Source organism: Raphanus sativus, chromosome 6, assembly GCF_000801105.2.
Source record: "Raphanus sativus cultivar WK10039 chromosome 6, ASM80110v3, whole genome shotgun sequence".
Lineage (NCBI taxonomy): Eukaryota > Viridiplantae > Streptophyta > Magnoliopsida > Brassicales > Brassicaceae > Raphanus > Raphanus sativus.
The window spans coordinates 21,999,244-22,024,009 of record NC_079516.1 but is presented as its reverse complement, the minus strand read 5'-3'; the positions used below and the strand labels follow the sequence as shown (position 1 = coordinate 22,024,009).

At 33.5% G+C, this 24,766-nt stretch overlaps 3 protein-coding genes and 1 pseudogene across 3 annotated transcripts; 1 reads left to right on the top strand and 3 right to left on the bottom strand.

Annotated features, from left to right (window-relative positions):
• Positions 1-6,570: 6,570 nt before the first annotated feature.
• Positions 6,571-8,687, bottom strand: LOC108809530 (probable inorganic phosphate transporter 1-6). Its single transcript, XM_018581667.2, has 2 exons — positions 8,648-8,687; positions 6,571-8,320 (listed from the first exon to the last, which is right to left on the bottom strand). Exon 2 carries the CDS (start codon positions 8,288-8,290, stop codon positions 6,734-6,736), a length of 1,557 nt encoding a protein of 518 aa, XP_018437169.1. The 5' UTR covers positions 8,291-8,320; positions 8,648-8,687; the 3' UTR covers positions 6,571-6,733.
• A 508-nt stretch (positions 8,688-9,195) lies between these two features.
• LOC108809474 (probable inorganic phosphate transporter 1-3) lies at positions 9,196-11,475 on the bottom strand. The gene is made up of 3 exons (XM_018581612.1): positions 11,411-11,475; positions 10,625-11,036; positions 9,196-10,538 (listed from the first exon to the last, which is right to left on the bottom strand). Exons 2-3 carry the CDS (start codon positions 11,023-11,025, stop codon positions 9,374-9,376), a joined length of 1,566 nt encoding a protein of 521 aa, XP_018437114.1. The 5' UTR covers positions 11,026-11,036; positions 11,411-11,475; the 3' UTR covers positions 9,196-9,373.
• A 3,010-nt stretch (positions 11,476-14,485) lies between these two features.
• Positions 14,486-14,923, top strand: LOC130495656 (U-box domain-containing protein 26-like). The gene has a single exon (XM_056987084.1). The coding sequence runs from the start codon at positions 14,486-14,488 to the stop codon at positions 14,921-14,923; it is 438 nt and encodes a 145-aa protein (XP_056843064.1).
• A 3,053-nt stretch (positions 14,924-17,976) lies between these two features.
• LOC108808099 (probable inorganic phosphate transporter 1-3) lies at positions 17,977-24,172 on the bottom strand (annotated as a pseudogene).
• Positions 24,173-24,766: the final 594 nt, after the last annotated feature.

Genomic DNA, 24,766 nt, shown 5'->3' with positions numbered 1-24,766 from the left:
TGTATATGAGAAAACCGCTTCAAAAACAATTATTATAATAGATTAATTTTTTGAAACACAGATAGAAAACTTTAAAAATATTTATTCTCTAATCAAAAATTACAAATTCAATTAAATTTTATTAAAATACAAATATATCTGTGCTTTAAAAGCGCTGATCAAAATCTAGTTTTGGTTAAAGTTCAGTACTATTTGGATCGAATTTGGTTCAATTTTTTGGATTCGGATTTTTGACCAACCTTATATTTTTATTGTAACAAATTTTTTAACGAAAATAATGATGGTTCATTTTGATTTTGGGTATGCAACCATTTTTAAACCATAACACATTTTTACTATGTACTGGCCATTTAATTAATCATTAAAATTGTTTAGGCCAATTGAAGGAAAACAATAGGCTAAACTTAAAAATGTTACCATTTCAGGTTGTCAATTAACACTTCCAGATATTTTATGTCAGTGTTGTGACAATCCATGTTCTCGCTAGATATTTTAATAGTTTCTAAATAAATCTTCCATGTATCGATCTCTTGTAAAATTTTCGAACAATATTAACTAATAAAATATTACACTTGCTAGAGTAATCAATTTTTTCTCAGTTAATATACATGAGACTAGAGTAATAGATAAATTAAAACAATACCTTTTGTTTATTTGAAATATTTAAATTAATGGTAAATAAATCAAAATAATTATTTTATTTATTTTATATGGTATATAATTAAATTTCAGTGATATTGACATAAATATATAGTAATTTTTAACATAAAATTTTATTATTGAGATTTCCTAGTCATATGGTTTTATTAAAATTTATATATTTCATGTAACAATAAATTTAAACCACGAATCCCAAAAATTTTGATGTGATATTTGTTTCGATGCAAATTTCAAAATTAAAATATTAAGGTCTCAATATTTTTTAACGCAAATTTAAATTAACATATTTCTGTATTTTAAATGGTACATAGTTTAATTTAAAAAATATTAATATATATATATATATATATATATATTATTTAATTTTATTATTTTTAAATAACAATTCATATTAATACGACTTTTATGATTATTTGTATCTTTTATAACAAAAAAAAAAAACCATTGATCACAAAATTTTCAAAGTGGAATTTTTAAAATTTCTAGTAATTTATAGTTGTTTTAAAAAATTCAAAATATAATATTTAAGAAAAAGTCTTTTTTTAGTATATCGTTAATGTGATTGTTTAGTTTATTTTAATAATATAAAATTAAACAAAATGAAGAAGGATACATAAATTGTTATCAAATCTTTATTATTAATAATCATTAATTTTCATATATATGTTAATCATATTAGGTAATACCGTAGTTTTTATTTAAAGAAAAAATATATGATTCTTAAATTTAGAATTTATATAATGTTTTCTAACAATTAGATTTTGGGACTATATTTTTTCAATTGACTATTAAGTTGCCACGTAAAATCCTCTGTATATTATTTGAGAATCATTTGAAAAATATGAACTTTTATTTTGTATTAATTTTAAAAGACCCCATTCTAGGTGACATTTTTTTAAGAACTCATAAATCTGATGTGGCAGCCTCATAGAAGATTTAAGCAAACCATAGTGTAAAAATAAATAAACATAGTCCAATATATGGGATGTGTCACATAATATCCCAAAATTTTTAAGCTTCACTGTCGCATACTCGATCGCATATGTTTTAGTTTTCAACGTCGCATACTAAAGCTTTTCGTCAGCTGTAAAGGTGATGAACACCATTCCCATAGAAAATTCTCATACAATATTATAGTTGTCAAGGGTCAGGAGGTTCGAGCATCTCCATATCATAGTTTCACGATACTATATGCTTTGTAGAAAACTAACCGAGACGTTCGATGATCTCCATATCATATCATGTTCAAGAAGTCACATATCTTAACGTAACTAACCGATATCTAAATGAATTCTTAGTATGAAGATGATTAAACGTTTACCCTGTCAACCAAATGGCTCTCTGTTTTACAGGGGAAATTCATTCCTTTTGATACTGATAGATTGATTATCTCAAAGCAGTTTGATTTTGTTTACTGTCCGTAAAAATAGGAAGTATAAAGATGTAAAAATTATACTGCAAATGAATGTTTGTTATTATATATGCACATTGGCTGAATGTTGACATCGCCATTTTATGAATTTGCACTGTGAGAAAAGAAGCTATGCAGTTTGTTCTAGAGTTAAAGTAAGTTCTTTGCAAAAAAAAAATTTAATGGAACCGAATAATAATCAGGGAGCCACCACTAAAACTATAATATTGACGATTTAAGGAAATGTTAATTAATTTTTATATATATTTTACATTATAGCACTTATCCCCACAATTTTCTATTAGAGTTAAGTATAAGATATTTTCGTGTTTATTTGCCTTCATGATTCATATATGAATCTTATATCAATGGAAATTGTGTATGATATACACTAAAAACTTGGTCACCAAGGCTTAAGTCATTATTGCTATCTCGAATATTAAGGAAATAGCACAAAAGTATAAAACGCTCGACCAAAAGATCAATTAATGACAATTTGGATGACGAGTTAACTTTTTTTTTGTCAGCAGCTAAACAGAATCATATGTTAATATATTAATGACAATTTGGATGACAAGTTAACTTTTTTTTTGTCAGCAACTAAACATAATCATATAGATTCTGTAAATCAAACCGGAGAAGCTACATCTATGTGAACAACAAAAGACGATTAGTACTGTTGACAAGTTAACTTCATTCACAAGGTTTAGTATTGAAGTTATGCCGTGTGCTCCAGTTAAGGAAATTCTAATATGTGGCGACGGACATTGCTAAAAATTACTAAAAATGTTAAAAGTCTTACATCAAATTTTGTGATCAATGTTTAAATTTTTTTGTGTAATAAAATACAATGATTATATAACCATGTGAATAAGTAATTTTATTTTAATAGGTGTTTATGTTAATATATATATATAACTTTTGTGATCAAGGTTTAAATTATTTTATGTAATAAGATACAATGATTATAAAACCATTCAAATAAATAATTTTATTTTAATAGGTGTTTATGTTAATATATTTTTTTCATATCATTTAAACTAAATTATACATCATATGAAAATACATACTTATAATTTTATATTTGCATTGAACATATATTGAAAAGTTAATATTTTAATTTTGAAATCTTCATTGTTTTTTTAAATGATTATTAATTATTAAAACCACTAAACATCCCACATTAAAAAAATTCTTTGGTGCAAAATTTTGTTACACAAATATGCAAATAATAATGAAATCATATGATTAGAAACCTCATTTAATAAATATCCATATTAAAATTATATTATATATCTATGTTAATATCATTTAAATTTAATTACACATCATATATATAGATGAGTTTGATTGTTTTGATATATTTACTCTAAAATATTTATTCTGCACAAGACGTTAATAGTAACCTAAATATATATATATATATATATATATATATATATATATATATATATATATATATCAATTTAATAATTTTAAATCTTAAACATTTCTAAATCTCAGGCCAAAACAAAAGAACAAAATGAGAATAAACTCCAAAATTAATATTTATACCAAACATTAACCAAAATGAAAAAGTGACATAAAAGGAGAAAAATATTGAAGATAGATAGGATTGACACGTGAATGTAAACTTCTTATAACCATAGTTAACTTTTAAATTGCTAAATCATGATGTAAAACCGAACTGACATAGTTTCATTGTAACCTAATAGTAGGCCTGAGATTTTTTCGCCTAAACGTAAGGATCTCATGCGGTAAGTTACTTTTGGACCTAAAAATGATATCAGTTCATTAGTAAACCAATTATTTAATTAACATTTTTTTAAAAACTAAATTGTTTAAGAACAAAAATATAGTTCGATCAAGAATATAAATTTTATTTTTTATATAATATTTCTTAAATAATTTTCATATAAATTCACATTGCTCCTTCACCCTGTGCAAAGCAGAGGTCTTATCCTAGTTAATTGATATTTTACAAACTATAAATTATAATTTTAAATATTTCTCTATTAATATATAGAAAATCAGAAATCATCTTCAATAACAGTGTCAACTTATAATGAAATGAAGTGCATCTATCTTATTAAAACAGAAACATTATGTTGGACCTAACACTTATTTTGTAAGTTTTTAAATTAAATACACATTTATACTTTATAGTTAAACCTATATTAAATCCCTAATGTTCCTTTCTTTATACTACTATCCATGTTTCCAAACAATACACTTATTTCTTTATACTACTATCAATGTTTCCAAACAATATATTTTATATACTACTATCAATGTTTCCAAACAATACAATAATTAATCTTAGTTATTTTATATCCATCATTTTCTCTTTAAAATTTTGTAGAAACGTCATAATTTCATAAATTACAAAATAATGAACTTTAAAATTTGGATTATAAGATTACAAATTATGAAAATATCACAATTTCAATCAATTAGATTATATATCGGTCATCCATGAGTTCAATCGGTTAGTCTCAGGTTTTAATGACTTTTTAATATGAATATTTTAAAAAACTAAATTGAATTGTTAGATCTCCGGATTAACCGGTATAATCATAATCGGGTTAAATTTAAAAACACTGATTTAAATACAAAAATATTTTAAATACACACTCTTTAGTTAACAAAATATTTGTTAAGTTATTAGTGAAATTTTTTATCGTAAAATATTTCGCGCTTCCAAAGCGCGGGTCAAGATCTAGTAGTTTATTATATCCGATAATCATAATTTTCTGTTCGAGATATTGGATTAAATTGAGAAATAACATGGTGTCGTACTATGGACTGAACTTATCTTTTATATTTCCATAAATTAGTCTGCCGATGTATAAATTAGCTGTAACTTCTATTCGAAAATTAGCTGTTATCTCATAAATCAATCCGATTTCCGTAAATCAGCTTTAACGAACGGCTGACTTATAGTATTAAGCCAGCCCATATCTCATAAATCAGCCATGGTGTAAAACTCAGTCGCGACGCACCAATAACTTAGCTGACATTTTTCGTATCTCTTTACGGTTAAATTCATTAATACATGTTTACAATTTCCTACGTGATGCTGATTTTTTTGGTTACGTGGCATAAAAATAATTGTATTCTTATAAATGTGTTTTTTGTCGCAACGTAATAAAAAGACACGCGGTATATTTAAAAATGGTAGTAGTAAAAAAAGTTTTATTTGATTCTGGTAATAAATCCTAAAATATATGATATTTATGTAAAACGGGTTGATGTCCCGCACCTTGTGCGGATTAATATATCTATATACTTAACAATCTTTAATTCTAATGTTTATTTTTATAAAAAATAATAAATTAATTATATACAAATTTTAAATTATTGTAAATTATAAAATTTCGATATTCATATTGGTAACCAATATATTAAGTTATGTTCTTTTATTCATAGTTTTATTTATGTAATATAGATTTTGGATCAGAATCTTTTCTATAGTAATAATTAAATTAGAAAATTTGTATTTGAAATTAAACACATATTGTGTTTGGACTGAAAAAAAATCATGTGACACTAAATTTAAAAACATAACTATAAAATATCAACAAAATAATGATAGCCTAGGAGTATTTAATCCGGTAAAACTGAATTATTTAAAACCAAACATAAATAGAAAATAGTTTGGATTTCGTAGTACCATATAAACCAAATAGATATTATTTGAAAAAACATGCAATATATGGATATGGTTCCGTATATTAAGCGATCAAACCAAGTAAACTAAAGAAACCGATTAATTCAGATATATAAGTATATTATATATAGATTTTATAATAATATTTATTTGATCAATATTTCCAATAAAAATCAGAAAACTGGATATAATATTAATTATTGAAATCATAAACTAAAGATAAGATAAAATAATGATAATATTATCAGTATATATTTTTAATACCAGTTGATTATATCTATTTATTAATTCAATGTCCTAAATATCATGATAATTATTATATATAAAATATATCTTTTAAAAATAATAGTATATATATATATATATATATATATCAGTAGAATATGTTAATGTTTATTAATTATCTTAAATATCATATCTTAAATATCATATAAATGTATAGATATCAAAATATAATTTTAAATAATAATATTAATTAAATTAATGACTTATCATAAATATGAATATTAAAAAATTTACCTAAAATCATAGAGAAAATGACAAAAAAGTAAAATCACTTCATAAATAATAGTATAGATTCCTTTATTGAATATTTTTCAGTTACAACAAGCTATCTATTTTTATCGCTCGTTTGTTATAAATATGTTTGTCGTTTGGCTCCTCGATAAAATATCAGTTTATAGTATTTATTTTTAACAGCTCTTTTGCTAATTATCCAAATCTGATTAGAGAAAAACATAATAAAAATTAGTGTGGGCGAGCGCGTAACAAAAAAAAATGTTTGTTGTTTTGCTCTAGAAAAACAAGGAAGAAAAAAATAAATCAGATATCGATTTGAAAATAATTATTTTCTTATAACTCTGATTAAAGAACACATAATAGAGTACGATTATTGAGAAATAACCAAAACAAACTACAGAAAATCTGATATTTAGAAGAAAAAAACAAAAAGAAAAGTTCCTAACAAACCCTGATAATTAAGGGAAAAAAATCTAAACAACAATTGTCTCCTTGATTTTCTCCGGTCCAGTTTCCCCGGAAAGATTCTCAAGCGATTTCCCCTTAGGCTCCGGAACAAGAACCAACGACAACAACATGCCAACAAAACTGATTCCTGCCAAGGTCAGTAACGTATACCGCATCCCCAGAGCTTTCGTCAAAGCAGCAAAACCAAAAGAACCAACCATCGCACCGGCTTTACCGGAAGCGGCCGAGATACCATGACAAGTCGACCTAAGCCTCGCCGGAAAAATCTCAGCAGGGACAATGAAAGTGGTTGCGTTAGGTCCGAAGTTACAAAAGAAAAAAGTGAGGGAGTAGAGAGCAACGAAACCAATTCGGTTATCAGGTAAGGTCCAATGGTGGTACGGTATGGCTAGACCAATCAAGCTACACGTCATCATGAAGAATCCAAGGACCTGAATCTTGTACCGTCCCATCCTGTCGATGGTTAAAATGGTAGCAATGTAACCAGGAACGGTACCGCAAAGAGCGATATAAAATTGTGACTTAGAGATCATGAAGAGCTCTTGGATAGCGTTCATGGTTTTTGGTGGGGGTAACCAACCAATGGTGGTGAAGATATCTTTCTGGAACAGGTTTTGGCTGTAGAAAGCTATGTCCAAGAGGAACCATGTGGTTGTTGTTGCGAGTAGGTGGAGTCCGTGGCGCTGGAGGAATTTGAGGGAGAACAAGCCAAACTCGTCTGAAGAAACCCTAGCTTGATCATGCTGCGCGGAAGAGGCCTCAATGTCTACGTTAAGAACCTTAGACATATCCGAAGCAGCTTTCTCCGCACTCTTAGCGACTAGAGCAGTGTAACGAGCGGTTTCAGGCATCTTCACACGCCAGTAGTAAGTAAGGAGAGCCGGTATAGCTCCTAACATCAGGATGATCCTCCAAACGTAATCTGCCTGCGGAACGGTGGAGGTGACCGGGTCGACCATATAAGCTGGAGATGGAAAATGAAGCTCGAAAATGTACGAGACAAGTAACGAAACACCTCCCGCGGCTAAGATCCCAACCCCTTGCATGGCGAAAACCGACGCTATGAACGCACCACGTGTACGTTTGTTGGCATACTCGGACATGATCGTAGCCGATAGAGGGTAGTCACCACCGATGCCAAACCCGAGCCAGAAGCGGAAAAAGCAGAGCGTTGTCATGACGAATTTAGGGTCGGTACCAAGGGAAAGACCAGAGCAAATGGAGCATAAGGTCATGATCACGAGAGTCAAACCGTAGACTCTCTTACGGCCGAGCTTGTCTCCGAGACACCCGAAGAAAATCTGTCCGAGAAACGTTCCGGCAAAGGCCACACCGCTCACTGTGGCAGAGATGCCGTCAGGGAGGCTTCCTGGAGTGGAGGAGCCAGGTTTCTGATAGTAGATCCGACCTAGGAGCTTCGTGATGAGAGATATCACAAAGAGATCGTATGAGTCCGTAAAGAAACCCATACCGGAGATTATGACAGTCGTGACGTGATACCATTGAGTCTTTGCATTGTCAAGAGCTGTCAAAATGCTGCTTTTTTGTCCTTCGTTAGCCATGTCAAGTTTCTTCTCTCAGTTGTCTCGACTCTGAAAACAAAACAAGTGAACAAAACAATTTATTATTATATAGAGGAGAAGTTGCTATAACAAGATACGCTAGGTTAAAAAAAAAAAGATACGCTAGTTAAGCATTTGGAAGTTACATACGTTTTTGAATCACAAAAATCTATCAACAAACTATTGAGATTAAAGAGATCAAACACAGAAAGATCATGTGCCAAGGTTTCTCTCATGCCACATTCATGATTCATAGAACAAACTAGTTTCCGTGTTGAAACATCTGATAATATTTGCAAACACAAATATGTATAAGTTTGGTAAGAAACTAAGTAAAATTAGGAACGAAGTGATTACAATGGTTGAGATTCTGTTTACTCTGTAGTTGCAGACTCTTGAGGAATAGTTGTTATGGGTGCGTTATATATAGAGAGACACAGAGATGAGCATATTCTCTTCGAAAATGAGCATAATGCCATAATTAATTACTTTTGGCGATTTATTATAACAGTTGTTTCAAAAAATTATATATATTTTAGATCGATATATTTTGATAAATTTTAGGGGAGATTTTTTTGTTTGAAATCGATAAAATACTGTTACTGAGTAGTATATTCTTTTCAATATGCCTCAATATAGAAATTAAAAGCTCCAGGCATATTTCTAGCTATTATAATAATCTGAAATATAGGTACTTTGTTACGTTATTTCGTTTTTTCATTTATATATGATACAAATTATAGAGGTTTAATTTGAGGTACGTGACCGAAAATGAAGAATTAGTCCAAAAGATCAAATAATCAAATATGTAACAAAGCCCGGTAGACTTTCTCAAAAAAGAAAAAAAAAGCAAAGCCCGGAGTGTAATGTATGCTTTGAAGGTTTGGAAAGAGGGACTTAATTTTCCAAAGATCGCAAAACTCAATTAAATCCAAGATACATAAGCATAATGGAGAAAAGTCAAAATTCACAAATAGAACATCATAACGTCAAGAGCAGGGAAGAAATATATTGCAAAATAAAAGCAAACATGAAACTCGAAATAATATAATTTGAAAATGTAATACAACAGTTTTGTCGTGATCATTTCTCAACCTCAGTCTCACCGGAGAGTTCTTCAAGGGACTTACCCTTGGGCTCAGGAACAAGGAACGTGAAGAGCATACCGACAAAGTTAATGACACCAAGCATGATCAGTGAGTTCTTGACTCCAATGCCTGGTGGGTATCCTGCGTCTGTCTTGGTCTTGTCCTGTGGCTGAGCTGCGTATAAGAACCCAAAAGCTCCCACGATGGCTCCAGCTTTACCTGTCGCTGCTGATATTCCATGGCATGTGGACCTTAGCCTAGCCGGGAAGATCTCAGCCGGTACAATGAAGGTTGTTGCATTCGGTCCAAAATTGGCAAAGAAGAAAGTGAGAGAGTACATAACCACGAATCCGATGCGGTTGTCTGGTTTGATCCAGTGGTCGTAAGGAAAGGCAATGGCAAACATGAACACAGTCATCATGAAGAATCCCATTAGCTGGATCGCAAATCTTCCAATGATGTCAATGAACGCAACCGTGAACCAGTAGCCTGGGACAGTACTGCAGAGAGCGATGAGAGTCTGTGCCCTAGCAATCTTGAAAACCTCATGGACGGCGTTCATGGTTGATGCCTTGGGGATCCACCCGATAGCCGAGAAGATATCCTTTTGGAACAAATTTTGGCTGTAGAAGGCAATGTCAAGCAAGAACCAAGTGGAAGTACATCCAAGGAGGGGAAGACCATGGCGTCTAAGGAATTCTTTGGAGAACAAGCCATAGTTAAGTCTTGGGTCTTTAACGATATCCTCAGCTCTTTCCTCCATTTCAAGCTCCACTTGTAAAACTCTGGACATGTCTTGGGTAGCCTGTTTAATATTCTTTGCCACCAAAGCGGTGTATCTAGCGGTTTCTGGCATTTTCATTCGCCAGTAATAGGTCAAGGCTGCGGGTAGAGCACCAAACATGACAATGATTCTCCAGATGTAATCAGCTTGAGGAGGCGTTGAGAGAGCCCTGTTGACTGCATAGGTTGGTGCTGGGAACTTCTTGTCGAATATGGAAGATACAACAAGTGCCACAAATCCTCCGGCCAAGATTCCAATACCTTGCATAGCGAACACAGCAGCTATGAAAGCACCACGAGTCTTCTTATTAGCGTATTCAGACATGATAGTAGCAGAAAGAGGGTAGTCACCTCCAATACCGAATCCCAACCAAAACCTAAGAGAAAAATTGTTATATATGTTAATATATGTTTTCTTAAAAGAAATATATATATATATATATTAGTAAATCTTGCGTATTACCTAAAGAAGCAAAGAGTGGTCATGACACCTTTGGCTTTGTTACCAAAGGAGAGACCGGAAGCGACAGAGCACAAAATCATCATGATTAAAGTGATACCGTAAACTTTTTTCCTCCCGAGCTTGTCACCAAGCCATCCGAAGAAGACTTGACCAGCAAGGGTTCCACAGAGGGCCACACCATTGACTGCCGCAGCAACATGAGGGGGAAGTGAGCCAGGCTTTTCCGACAACGGATTGAAGTAGTAGAGACGGCCAAGGAGCTTGGTCACCAAAGAGACGCAGAAGAGATCGTATGCATCGGTAAAGAAACCCATACCAGCAATGACAATTGCCGTGAAATGGTAAAGTTGCGTCTTCGCAACATCGAGTGCCTTGAGCACTCCTAGTTGCTGTTCAGCCATTGCCCTGAGCTCTATGTCCAATCAAGATAAAGAATTATAGATTTTAGTTAATAAATTCTGCTACGTAAAACTTCCACATATATGCGAAAAAGTCATATGTAACAACTACGTAAGTTTTTAGAGATGATGGTACGTTTTTCTTTTTTTTTGTAAAAGGATTTTCTACAGGCTTCGTTCTTTCTAGAAAAGAACAATATATAGTAAGCTCTAAAAGATCATGGTAGGATCGTTTTTTATTATTATAAATATTATACCTCCATAAGGCGAAGATTATGTAAAACATCAAATAGTGAAAAAAAACTATTTTGGTGATATATTTTCACACGGGAAAAGCCCTACATGATAAGGTATATAGACAACAAATTAGATGGAGGCAAGTATTCACCTTAATCCGCTTTAAAGACGACTAAGAACCTCTGTGAAAGTTAGAATGAGAAAGAAAGATGCGGTGACAAGAAATGAACAATTATGGTTGCAATTTATAGAGGAGGGGAGAGCACACATTAAAATAAAAAAGGAAAGCGATTTCTAAAAAGAGAAAGAGGTACAACCGTACAAGCAACGTGATCGCCTGCTTTTCTGATTTTCATTATTCAATTGGCAAGTCATCCATTTGGATTGTCGTCGATATATAATATAGAAAATTTTGAATTTATAGGTTTACCAACCAATAGAATTTCGTTATTTTATATTTAGTATATTTAAAAAAGTAAAATAAAATATTATCAAATTATATTATATTTTTAAAACTAAAAAGTAAAACAAATAAAAACAATTGTAGTTGCAAACAAAAAATATTTTTAAACATTTTTAATACTGTCACCAAAACACTAAATCCTAAACTCTAAATCCTAAATCCAAACTTTGGATATATACTAAACCATTAGGTAAATCATGAATACTTAAATAATTTTTTTTTTGTCATCACTTAGATAAATCCTAAATTCTAGGGTTTATGATTACCCAAAAATTTATGGTTTAATATTTAAGACTTAGTATTTACAGTTTAGTGTTTCGCTAGATGTGTTAAGAATATTTTTCTTAAGAAATTCGAGGATTTAGGATTTATCCAAAGATTTAGATTTTAAGGTTTAGGGTTTACCAAAAGTTTAGGGTCTAGAATTTAAGGTTTAATGTTTTGATGATAATATTTAAAAAAGAAATTTGCAACTATTATTATTTTTTATTTTTAAAATATAACATAACTTGATAATATTTTATTTTATTTTTTAAAACTACCAAATATAAAAAGACGAATTTTTATTGGTTGCATGTTCATCCCTAGGAAATGAACCCCAAAATTAATCTATTTAATACTCCCTCCGTTTCATATTAAGTGTCGTTTTAGAGAATTTTTTTCGTTGCAAAATAAATGTCGTTTTAGAGTTTCAATGCAAAATTTATTAACTTTATTCTCCATTCTATTAATCTATTGGTTGAATTGTATCGGAAATGATGTTTTTATATTGAAAATATGCAAAATTAAATGCTTTCTTAATCCGTGTGTACAAGTCTAAAACGACACTTATAATGAAACAGAGGGAGTATATGTGTTAGCCGCAAAACAACAGCCGTTATTTAACATATTTTTTTTTTTGTCAAAGCGTTTTCATTAATTAAAATAAAGTAAAAAAGTACAGACTTTTTTTTGGTCAAATAAAAAGTACAAACTATGATCTACATATCACACAAAACGTTTTGAAGTTTGACGAAATCAATGTAAAGAGAACTTGTTCATATATATACAGGTGCAACCCATGCTGGTTCATATATTTTAGTATCATGACACGCATCAACATATAAGTAATTTACACCCAAAACTTCTAATTTTACATTTAGATCTTAATTTTAAACCTTTCAATAAGAATCCTTTTGTTTAGCGATTGAGTAAGCAATTAATTAATTAATACTTCTACATTAAGAAAAAGTCGGGGATTCCATGAGATCTAATAACAAAACTGAGTTTATAGAAAAGCTTACAAATAGTTTTTCGTGATATCTAACATATATTTCATAAATTTTGTAGAGTAGATAAAACTTAAACAATAAGTAACAGCAATTTATAAAATTTAATACTAATATGTATAAATATATATTATATGAATATGTATCACAAAACGATAATATAGCTTCCAATCTGCAATTCCATGAACACACTTTTTATCAATTGTGGTTAGTTTTTTTTTTGACTGAAGTTTGTGGTTAGTTTTCTTTTTTCTTTTGTTCAAATGTGGTTAGTTTTTCTAATGTTCCTTTTTTGATAATTCATTACCTACTTAGCAACTCATAAAATTTCCAATTTCTTTGCATATTCACATATTAATCTGGACTCGTAGTCCAAATATCTATATTCTCTTAAGATTGTAATCCAAAAATTATCTGGACTCGTAGTCCAAAATCTTATTTGTTTTTTTTTGAAGATTGTAATCCAAAAATCTTAAAGTGAACTATAAGCATGTGACAGTAATAAGAACAAGAATAATCAGGTGTAAATCATATACACAGCCGGATTTTATCTGTATGATATGGAAATCCTCATAGCATATTACATTACACTTTAATACAAATTTACAATTAATCAATATTCACTATCCACGACGATAATTAGTTTGTGACGAGACTCGGATCTTGACAGATAATAAATTGGGTGTGCATTATTAAAGTAACAAATAAAATTTAGAGGGAAATACTTTTCCATTATAAGAAAACTATTCATTTAGAGAGAAAACAAAAATCAATAGACGCCATAGGATCCGTACTGTCGCACGTTTTTTTTTTTTTTTGCTACGGAGTCAATTAGTTCGTACATGAGTGTATTTTGTGAACTTCCTTTTATAACAGGTTGTGCTTTGCATGATAAAATAAGGCGAAGAACATATATATATATGAACCTTAGTCAACTTTCTATAATTACTAAAATGCGTTTCTTTAAATGAAATAAAATTTTGAGTATACATATCTCCTATATTTTCTTATTATTTTAGGTTTTTTTATATTTTCTTATTTAAAATCGACTTACGACATATTGGCTGGGCACATATAGCTTTGCAAAAATACTGCTGTTTAAAAGGTATTTCATATTCGTATGAGTATTTTGTATTGAACAAAACTTACAGTACATGTGAAATTTGGCTTAATCTATACTACTAAAAGGGAAGCAGTCTTGAAAAATCGACTTATGCAAGTTGTTTTGGACCTTTTCATTTTTAAATTTTTTTGGTCTTACCCTGTTTAATATAACAAAACGTGACAAACTATTCCACTACATTATATCATACGATTTTTTAACTAACCGGATCAATAATGTTAAACCCGAATACCCAAACAAAATTAATAACAAGAACCACAACTTATTTGTAAACAATACACCATTACAAAAGTTGCAACCCTAATATCAATCGTTATATCTTCTTGTATATGTATAGATATCAGAAATCTCAGAAACATCCATGTCTACTCGATGATAAATCTCGCGACCTCCACCGGAGCTCCGGGGACTCTAATCGACCGTTTGGCGGCGGACTTCGATAGGTGCAATATGGAGAGGGGTTTACCGACGGTGGAGCTTCTCTGCCGGATCCCGGAAGGATGCGCGGCATTCGGAGAGCATGCTTTGACGGTGCCGCTTCTTGTGAAGACGATCTTGAGAGTGTCGGATAGAGCGATGGAGTATGCGGCGGGAGCGTTGCTGGCGTTATGCACGGCGGAGGAAAGGTGTATAGACGAGGCTGCGGCGGCGGGATTGGTGACGCAGTTGCTGCTTTTGGTGCAGAGTGATTGTACGGAGAGAACGAAGAGGAAAGCTCAGATGCTTTTGAAGCTTCTCGGAGATTCTTGGCCGGACGAAACTGTTGTGAACTCCGACGAGTTCGGTCGTAGCGAAGTGGGGCTGTTTTGATTTCTTTTTAGTTTTCTTTCAAACAAGTAATTTATTATTTTTGTTAGAGATTTAAAGTAGTCTTAATCATGTAATTAATTTTTAAAACAATTTTTTGTTTAACAAAAGTTCCTTTTCTTCTTAATTATCTGTCTTTGCAAGTTTTTTAAGTTGGAAAGGTTGTTGAAAAGCAAATGAAAGCTATAGGACGACCAAAACGAAGTGGAAGTTCTAAGTAATCTTTTTATATCCTGATCTTTTCTATAACGATAATATTAAAACCAAGATGAAATATATGACTGCAACTCCATGTCAAATCATAAGAAAACTGTTTGACAAAAAAAATTCATAAGAAAACTTTTAATGATAAACTTTTAGGTAGTGGTCTGACGCCCTCATTCGGACAGGTCAAGAGAATTGATAAATCTGGAGATTTTATGTAATCCGATATAGTTTTTATATAATTTTTTGCGGGTTGTGCGGGTATATTTTAACCAAAACAAAATTGAAAATCCGGGGATTGGCGCATCAGCGGGTGAGTTCGATCCGCAATCCAGCTTTAACCGTGCGTATATAGGATTAATTTTTAAATTGCTATTATTTTTAAAAAATATTTTGATTAAAATTTATATACAAATGTGATTATAAAAAAATAAAAATATAATCAGAAACAAAAACACAAATATCAAAAAATTAAATTTAAAACAAAAAATATACCCGCCCTTTTGAGGGCGGGTCAAAATCTAGTAACTTTTTAATTAACCAATCAATTTTTTTAGTAGGAGGTGCACCCTTACAAATATCAGACCACGCATCGCAAAAACAGTAAATTATAAAACAAGATTTAGTTAAACAGAAGCAATAAAAAATCTATTTTGACGCCTCTTAATCATTTCTCAGCACAAAAATATATTCTCTGTTTTCGTAAGATCTTCATAAGATCTTTGTCGCGGAATTTATCTGAAAAATTCAATTTATCATTCTTAAATCCGGTACGATTCATGTTTAGCTTTTCAAATCACATAAAAATTCTTGATGAAGTTATCCACTCGTTCTTCTTGAGTAAGAATCATGAATTTGAGTAACTTCAATAAGCTTATGAATTTTGAAATAAAAAGTTGAGAATTTGGATGAAATGAGAGAGAACGCGAAGAGAAATGAGTTGTATGTGTAAGAAATGAAATACGATGTTGATGTCAATTGTAAATGTATTTATAGTTTGAAATTGATTGTGTGTGGTAGTTAGTATATTCATGACAATGATAATGTTGTAAATATAAGAAGAAGATGAGAATGATTAAATAAAATAATTATTTTTGAAAAAGTTAAAATAAAAAATGTTTTGGTGAATAAATTAAATTTCTGAGATTAATACGATCAGTGAAATTAAAAAAAATTGCTTTGACCACAAATTTTGTCCAACAAAGTTTAACTATTGATAAAATAATCAAAAAATTATTCAGAATCTAAATTTTAAATTAATTAATTTTTAATAATACAATTTGATACAAGCTTTTCTAATTTGAAAAATCATATAATATAATACCGATAGATATTGGGAGCCAGAATAATTTGCAATACAACCATAACTAATGACGTGTATTAGATCATCTCTAGTTCAATTGTATAATTTACTGTAAAATAGAATAGAAAATACATTCATGAATAAACAAAAAAACATTAGTCTATCTATAGAATAATAATCTTTTATCGCTAATGATAGCATTTTCCACTCTATTTTACAGTAAGTTATGAATTTGATATTAGTTTCTCGAGTTAGAAATTACCTGCACAAATGGAAATTTATTATATATAAACGTATGATTGATTCCAAATTTGCAATTATTACTGTCTGCAATATAAACAATCATTTTCTTAAACTAAGATAAGAAATAATTAAAATAAGGACTATTACAATTTACATGTTCTTAATATTTATCGTTTTATGTTGAGTTTTGATTAGAAGGATTTTTGTGCCAACACAAGTCAAGAGATTACATATTTCTCCATTTTTTGTAGTCGAATCATTTAACTCTTCTAACATAGTTTGCAGCTCAATCTAGTCTAAGTTCAAATCCTTCAAGTTTCAGTTTCTTTATATTAAAGCTTTGTGTTCCTTTTTAAAACTCTAAAGAAGACACTTGATGTGACACAATGTTTTTTTCTAATTTGAATAAATTTTATATTCAATTTGAAAAAAAATTGGTTAACTCTAATGGTTGACAAACATTTTTTAAATTGAATAAATTTTATATTCAATTCGAAAAAGAATAATTGTTCAACTCTAATAGTTGACATTTGAGGATTGACAATCTGGATAGATATAGCAATGAAGATTACCTATCATTTGGCAAAAGTCAAAATCATTGTTAAAACAAAGCATATTCGATAAACGTAAGATATCCGGAAGACACTGGCAGAAGTATTTCCATTTAATATGTAAATTCATGTCCTAGTGGACTTAGTTTCTATCATATATCCATAGAAAAATATCTTTCAATCCATCGATCCAACTCAGACAATATCATATCTATTAGGGTGTGGTACATCATTTAGTTTAAACTAATTTATCTTGTAAACTCATTTTGAAGTAATATTTTTTTTTTATAAAAACTCATTTTGAGATAAAAAATGATCTATGTGGAGGATACCTGCAAAAGCTAAATGAAAAAAAAAATCATGTTTAAAGTGGTTTTATATGTTTAGTTGTTTTGAAAGATGTAGACACGTATAAACATAATAATAATAATAACAATAATAATAATAACAATAATAATAATAATAGTAACTTTAAAAAATTAATAGCGTGTTATTGACATAAGCAGGTAAAATTACCGTCTGTAATATTTTTTATATTTGTAATAGCATAATTATTCAGCATTAAAAAACGGTGTTATTGACATAAGCAATCAACGTAGACTACGTAGCGATATGATCAAGTGATTGATCAAATTTTGTGACACAAGAAAAAAATACAGAGGTGCACCATTACAAACAACACATCAAGCATCCCAAAACACAGTAAATTTAGTTAAGCGCAAGCGATAAAAAGAACTGTAAATATGACGCCTTAATCATTTCTCAACTTCAGTTTCTCCGGAGAGCTCTTCAAGGGACTTACCTTTGGGCTCAGGGACAAGGAAGGTGAAGAGCATACCAACAAAGTTAATGACACCAAGCATGATCAACGAATTCTTGACTCCAATACATGGTGGGTATCCTGCGTCCGTCTTGGTCTTATCTTGTGGCTAAGCTGCGTATAAGAATCCAAAAGCTCCCACAATGGCTCCTGCTTTACCTGTCGCGGCTGATATACCATGGCATGTGGACCTTAGCCTGGCAGGGAAGGTCTCAGCTGGAACAATGAAAGTGGTTGCATTTGGTCCAAAGTTAGCAAAGAAAAAGGCGAGGGAGTACATAACCACAAATCCAATACGGTTATCTGGTTTGATCCAGTGGTCGTAAGGAAAGGCAATGGCAAACATAAACACAGTCATCATGAAGAATCCCATTAACTGGATTGCAAACCTTCCCATAATATCAATAAACGCCACCGTGAACCAATAACCAGGGACAGTACTGCAAAGTGCAATGAGGGTTTGTGCCCTGGCGATCATGAAAACCTTGTGGATTCCATTCATGGTTGCTGCCTTTGGAATCCATCCGATAGACGAGAAAATATCCTTTTGGAACAAGTTTTGGCTATAGAAGGCAATGTCAAGCAAGAACCAAGTAGAGGTACATCCGAGGAAGGGAAGACCATGTCGTTTGGCGAATTCCTTGGAGAACAAGCCATAGTTAAGTCTAGGGTCTTGAACGATATCTTCAGCTCTTTCCTCCATCTCAAGCTCTACGTGCAAGACATTGGACATGTCTTGTGTCGCCTGTTTGATGTTCTTGGAAACCAAAGCGGTGTAACGAGCGGTTTCAGGAATCTTCGTCCGCCAGTAGTAAGTCAAGGCTGCAGGTAGAGCACCAAACATGACGATGATTCTCCAAATGTAATCAGCTTCAGGAGGCGTTGAGAGAGCTCTATTGACTGCATACGTTGGAGCTGGGAAATTTTTGTCGAAAATGGAAGAGACGGCAAGTGCCACGAAACCTCCAGCTAAAATACCGACACCTTGCATGGAGAACACGGCAGCGATGAATGCATCACGAGTTTTCTTATTTGCGTATTCAGACATAATTGTTGGGAAAACTCACCACACAAACTCGCTGAAGCACTTTCTGATGCACTTGTCGTAGTACGTTAGAAAGTATGAGTTTGTAGATCTATGGAGAACAGAAGAAGAACACGGAATTATAGAAGATAGGCACAAGAATTTGATATCCCAGGGTTCACCTAAACGTGGTTACGTCCCTGGGGCCTGGCAATGAGGCAATTCACTATAATCTCAAGTACAAAGACATAGCACCTCTCTCTCTCTCACACAAGCCACAAGCCAGCTTGCTTGGTCACTTTTGGACCTTTCGGACCTTGCCCAAATTTCTAGAGAAGAGTACACACGAGCTCCTCTTATATAGTAGGAGTTTATTACATTAACCTAGTTGGATTAGGGCATTCGCCCCTTTCCATAAACCTATTAGGAAATATTCCAAAATACTTGCAACTTCCATAACTCCATGAGAAGTAATATTTCCAGGAACCTATCACATTCAATAAAGTGATATTTCCTTTTCCTAATATGACATTCTTGTCTTGGTTTAAGTTATGCGATCTTGTTTGATTTCCATCACCAAATCTTGACTGACGAAGTCCCTGAAGTATTCGCTGACGTAGTCTCTGAGGTAGTCTCTGACGTAGTCTCGAATCCCAACAAACTCCACCTTGATGACATCAAACATGATCCACTACTTAGGTTAAGCAAACTCGTGCTTTACCAGATGAAGTCGATGCTCTCGACCATCCCAAGAAATTTAACAGCTTCCTCAAACTCAGGAACCACCTTGGTTACAATATCAGCAGGATCCCTTGAAGTATTTAACTTCTACACACTTGCATTACCTTGAGCGATATCCTTGATGAAGTGCACCTTTCTACTGACGTGCTTAGCCTTCTCATGATCCACATTGTTCTTTACTGGAAACAATGAACGTTGAGAGTCACACGATATCACCACCGTGTCTTGCTTGAATCCAAGCTCTTACACTAAGCCACTTTTAACCACATTCCTTCCATGACACCTCCTACCAGCGCCACTTCTATGACACCTCCAACCAGTGCCATACACTCTGCTTTAGTCGTTGACAGAGTTACTACAGTTTGTAGTCTTGATCTCCAGCTGATTGTATCACCACCAGCCATGTAAACATAATCCGAGATCAACAATCTTTTGTCCAAACCAGGAGCAAAAGATCCGAATCACAAAATCTTTCAATTATAAACACTTCATTCTTCTCTGAAGCATAGTCTGATCTTGTGTTCCCGTGAGGTATCTCATCTCCCACGCAGTCCAATGAACCATCCAAGGCTTACTCATAAACCTGCTAACCAACCCATATAACAGATCACTCCTTGTACATGGAATATCATCCATTCATATCTGCTTCATCATCTACTACAGCAGACGCTCTGAAGTGTACACCAGCAGGTGTTGACACACTCCTCTTATGAAGTAGAGACACGTGATATTCTCTTCCATCAAGCTGAAATCCTCCTGGTTGCTTTATGTAAATCCATTCTTCAAATACTCCATGAAGAAAAAGCCGGTTTACACCAAGTTGCTCAAAGTCAAAGTTCTCTGTAGCAGAAAACCTCACAGATACATGTCTCACGATGGGTGAAAATACATCTTGATAATCAATTCCCTTTCTCTGAGAATATCCCTTTGCAACTTAACCAAGCCTCGAATCCAGGCTTCTCAACACCAGTTGTACCAGACTCCAGTTTAACACATCCACTTGCAGCCAATCGCTTCACGCTTCTCAGGCCTTCTCACAAGCTTTTAGGTTTGGTTCTTATCCAGTGAAGTCATCTCTTCACCCCCATGATTCATCCCATTGATCAATTTATTTTGCTGCTCATCGCTCCATGATTGTCTCGAGGTTCTTCAGCACATACCTCATCAGCTACATATAGCATAAAACCTGCTACATCCTCGGATTCAGAGTACTGTGCAGGTGGCACTGTTCTTCTTCATACTCTGTCCATTCCTAACTGACATCCTTCAAGACTTTCACCTTGCTCAACATCTGCATCAACAGCTATGTCAGCTGTTTCGTCAACAGCTCCACCTGAAGTCTCAACTTCCGGTCTGATGCAGTGTCACCTTGTTCAACATCTACGTCAGCAACTATATCAGCCGTTTCGTCAACAGCTCCACCTGAAGTCTCAACTTCTGGTCTGACGTAGTGTCCTCATCAATAATATAAAACCGTGGATTACAGTATTATAACCACCCTCCTAAAACAAGGACCACCTAAACCAGTGATTCTTCAACCTTCCAGCAAAAAATAATACATACCCATCTTGCACCGCCGTCTGTACCAACGGAACATGCCGCTTAACTCCCTTGGTTAAGAAGACTTTCGACAACAAGACCACATGGTACCATTCGCAAGGTCACCTTGAGGGTAACATCCACACCAGACTTGAAGTTACATTTGGAGATCTACACACAAAACCGCATGTACATACCTGAAAGCTTTACATGTATCATATTTCCCAAAACTCTCACAGAACTCCAAAACTCCAATCGTCCTCCTTATCGATCATCCCCTTCCGGGGCAAGAATCTGTAGATTCTTCATACTCATGTGCTCAAGACGTCTATGCCACAAGACTGTCTCATCCATAGATGGTTTCTTTCTGCCGCTGCTATATATTTCACCTGATGCAGTTTCTCCATCTAACAGGTACAATGACTGAGACACAGTTCCTTGAAGAGCTAGCTTACCATGCTTGTAAAACTTAGTCTTCCCACGTCCGCCAATATGCTCCAAGCTTAATAAACCGAGATTCCAGTAGATACCAGGTTCCTTCTTAATTCCAGAATATACCTGACATCTTGTGAGTGTCTTAACCGAACCTCCATAAGCTTTGTTGATTGTACCAATCCATTGCACTCCTACCGCGCAATCATTACCAAGAAGTACTTTCCCTGAAGTCAGCTCTTGAACCATGTGAAAAACAATCCTTCCTACACGACCTGTAGTAAGAACATCCAGAACAAATCACCCACTTATCATGACGCTGCATATCTGTTACCGATAGTGCATCACCCTCTGGACCAGGATCTATCACACCCACTACTTCAGCTTCTTTGTCATACTTCTTCTTTGTAACATAACAGTTATTCCTGGTGTTCATCTGCTTCTCACAGAACCAGCAGGTAATTCTAGACCCTGAGCTTGATCTAGAACCGACCCTATCCTTCCTCACAAGATCTTTTTTTCTCAGACTCGCCTCTAGCATAATATCCTTCACCATCATCATGTGAAACCCTAGAGGTTTAAAGATCTTGATCTTTAGACCTTGCAGCACCGTCACCTCTTACAACGACAAAACATCCTTGCCGTACTTAAGTGTTTCCTTGAGAGAGCCGAACTGTGAAGGTAGCAGATTCAAACAACAGAATCGTCTTTGCACCTCCTCTGACACAGTTACATTCACGCTTGATAGGTAAGACACCATCTTCCAGAAGCCATTGATCTTCTTATACTCCGAGTATCAACCATCTTAAAGATATAGAATAGGTGATGTAAGTGAATTATATCCAGTAGAGTCTTGGAAAGAAATAACATCTCCAGCATAGACCATGAAGAAGCCGTTGAAGTACACAACTCGTTCTTCCTTAACACATGATCTCCCACACTGAGACTGATCAGATTCATCACCGTCTCTGATCTTCCAAGCCTTCCAGCTTCCTCTTTCACCAACCGCTCCCTGTAAACATCCTCGTCTTCATCCTTCTTCATCGCTGAGACAGAAGGTGACTCGGACTCTTCTAATACATCCTTTAGACCAAGGACAGACAGATGCACAAGCATCCTCTTCTTCCACAACGAGAAGTCTCCCTTCCCATCGAACCGCTCCACCTCAATCCTTACTTTAGGTATTGAGATTAACACCACCTAAGGCTCTGATACCACTTTGTTGGGAAAACTCACCACACAAACTCGCTGAAGCACTTTCTGATGCACTTGTCGTAGTACGTTAGAAAGTATGAGTTTGTAGATCTATGGAGAACAGAAGAAGAACACGGAATTATAGAAGATAGGCACAAGAATTTGATATCCCAGGGTTCACCTAAACGTGGTTACGTCCTTGGGGCCTGGCAATGAGGCAATTCACTATAATCTCAAGTACAAAGACATAGCACCTCTCTCTCTCTCTCACACAAGCCACAAGCCAGCTTGCTTGGTCACTTTTGGACCTTTCGGACTTTGCCCAAAGTTCTAGAGAAGAGTACACACAAGCTCCTCTTATATAGTAGGAGTTTATTACATTAACCTAGTTAGATTAGGGCATTCGCCCCTTTCCATAAACCTATTAGGAAATATTCCAAAATACTTGCAACTTCCATAACTCCATGAGAAGTAATATTTCCAGGAACCTATCACATTCAATAAAGTGATATTTCCTTTTCCTAATATGAAATCCTTGTCTTGGTTTAAGTTATGCGATCTTGTTTGATTTCCATCACCAAATCTTGCGAAATCCCTGAAGTATTCGCTGACGTAGTCTCTGAGGTAGTCTCTGACGTAGTCTCGAATCCCAACAATAATGGTGGCAGAAAGAGGTAGTCACCTCCCATACCAAATCCCAGCCAAAACCTAAACACAAATTGTTAACACATGTTTTTTTTTTAAATATAGATATCAAACTTACACAACAATAATCTTTAAAACCTCCATATCCGCTATACCTGAAAAAGCAGAGAGTGGTCATGACACCCTTGGCTTTGTCACCGAAGGAGAGACCAGAAGCAATAGAACACACGATCATCATGATCAAAGTGATACCATACACTTTTTTCCTTCCGATCTTGTCACCGAGCCATCCAAAGAAAAGCTGACCAGCAAGAGTTCCACAGAGAGCCACACCGTTGACTGCAGCCACAACATGAGGGGGAAGTGAGCCAGGCTTCTCTGACAATGAATTAAAATAGTAGAGGCGGCCAAGGAGCTTGGTCACTAAGGACACACAGAAAAGATCGTAGGCATCTGTAAAGAATCCCATACCGGCGATGATAATTGCCGTGAAATGGTAAAGTTGTGTTTTCGCAAGATCGAGTGCCTTGAGCACTCCTAGTTGTTGTTCAGCCATCTCAGCTTTGTTCATCTCATCTGTTTTTGAGTACTAAACGTTAATACTTTGCATTGATATTTCTTGCAAATATGAATACTTTAATGGAGAAACATTCTGATCCTCCTGTCGGGTAGGAGAGAAAAACTAGTTTGTCTCTTTATAAGGGTTCAGGTCTACAAGAGAGACAAGAAAGAAATGCATGTGTATGTTTAATAAAGACAACATCTTAAATACCCAAACATGAGATGCATACGCTAAAATGTCGATTGCTTATAAACCATAAGTGAATCTTAACACAAATTTTATTTCCAAACCTTGTCAAATTAGAAGCCTGGGAGAGAGAGAGATTGAAGAGATGGTATGAGAACAGAGATGTTAGAGAATTTTTAGAAGGCTAGTTGTTCTGCGAGCGGTATCTTTATTAGGTACGTATATCCTCACTATTTTTTTTGAAAAATGTCATCACTTGTTTATTTTATAACAAATTACATGCTCTCTATGTCTTATATTCATGTCCCATATCGTCAAATAAGGAACATCCTTTTTTGTCGTCAAATAGGAAACATCCATATTGAGAATTTTAAAACTCATTTGGTAGACTACTGGTATGTC

Excerpts from the sequence above, each read along its gene's own strand:
- LOC108809530 (XM_018581667.2), bottom strand. The coding sequence starts at position 8,290 with ATGGCTAACGAAGGACAAAAAAGCAGCATTTTGACAGCTCTTGACAAT.
- LOC108809474 (XM_018581612.1), bottom strand. The coding sequence starts at position 11,025 with ATGGCTGAACAGCAACTAGGAGTGCTCAAGGCACTCGATGTTGCGAAG. Across the intron at positions 10,539-10,624 it reads ACCACTCTTTGCTTCTTTAG|GTTTTGGTTGGGATTCGGTA; the intron begins GTAATACGCAAG and ends TTTTTCTCTTAG.
- LOC130495656 (XM_056987084.1), top strand. The coding sequence starts at position 14,486 with ATGATAAATCTCGCGACCTCCACCGGAGCTCCGGGGACTCTAATCGAC.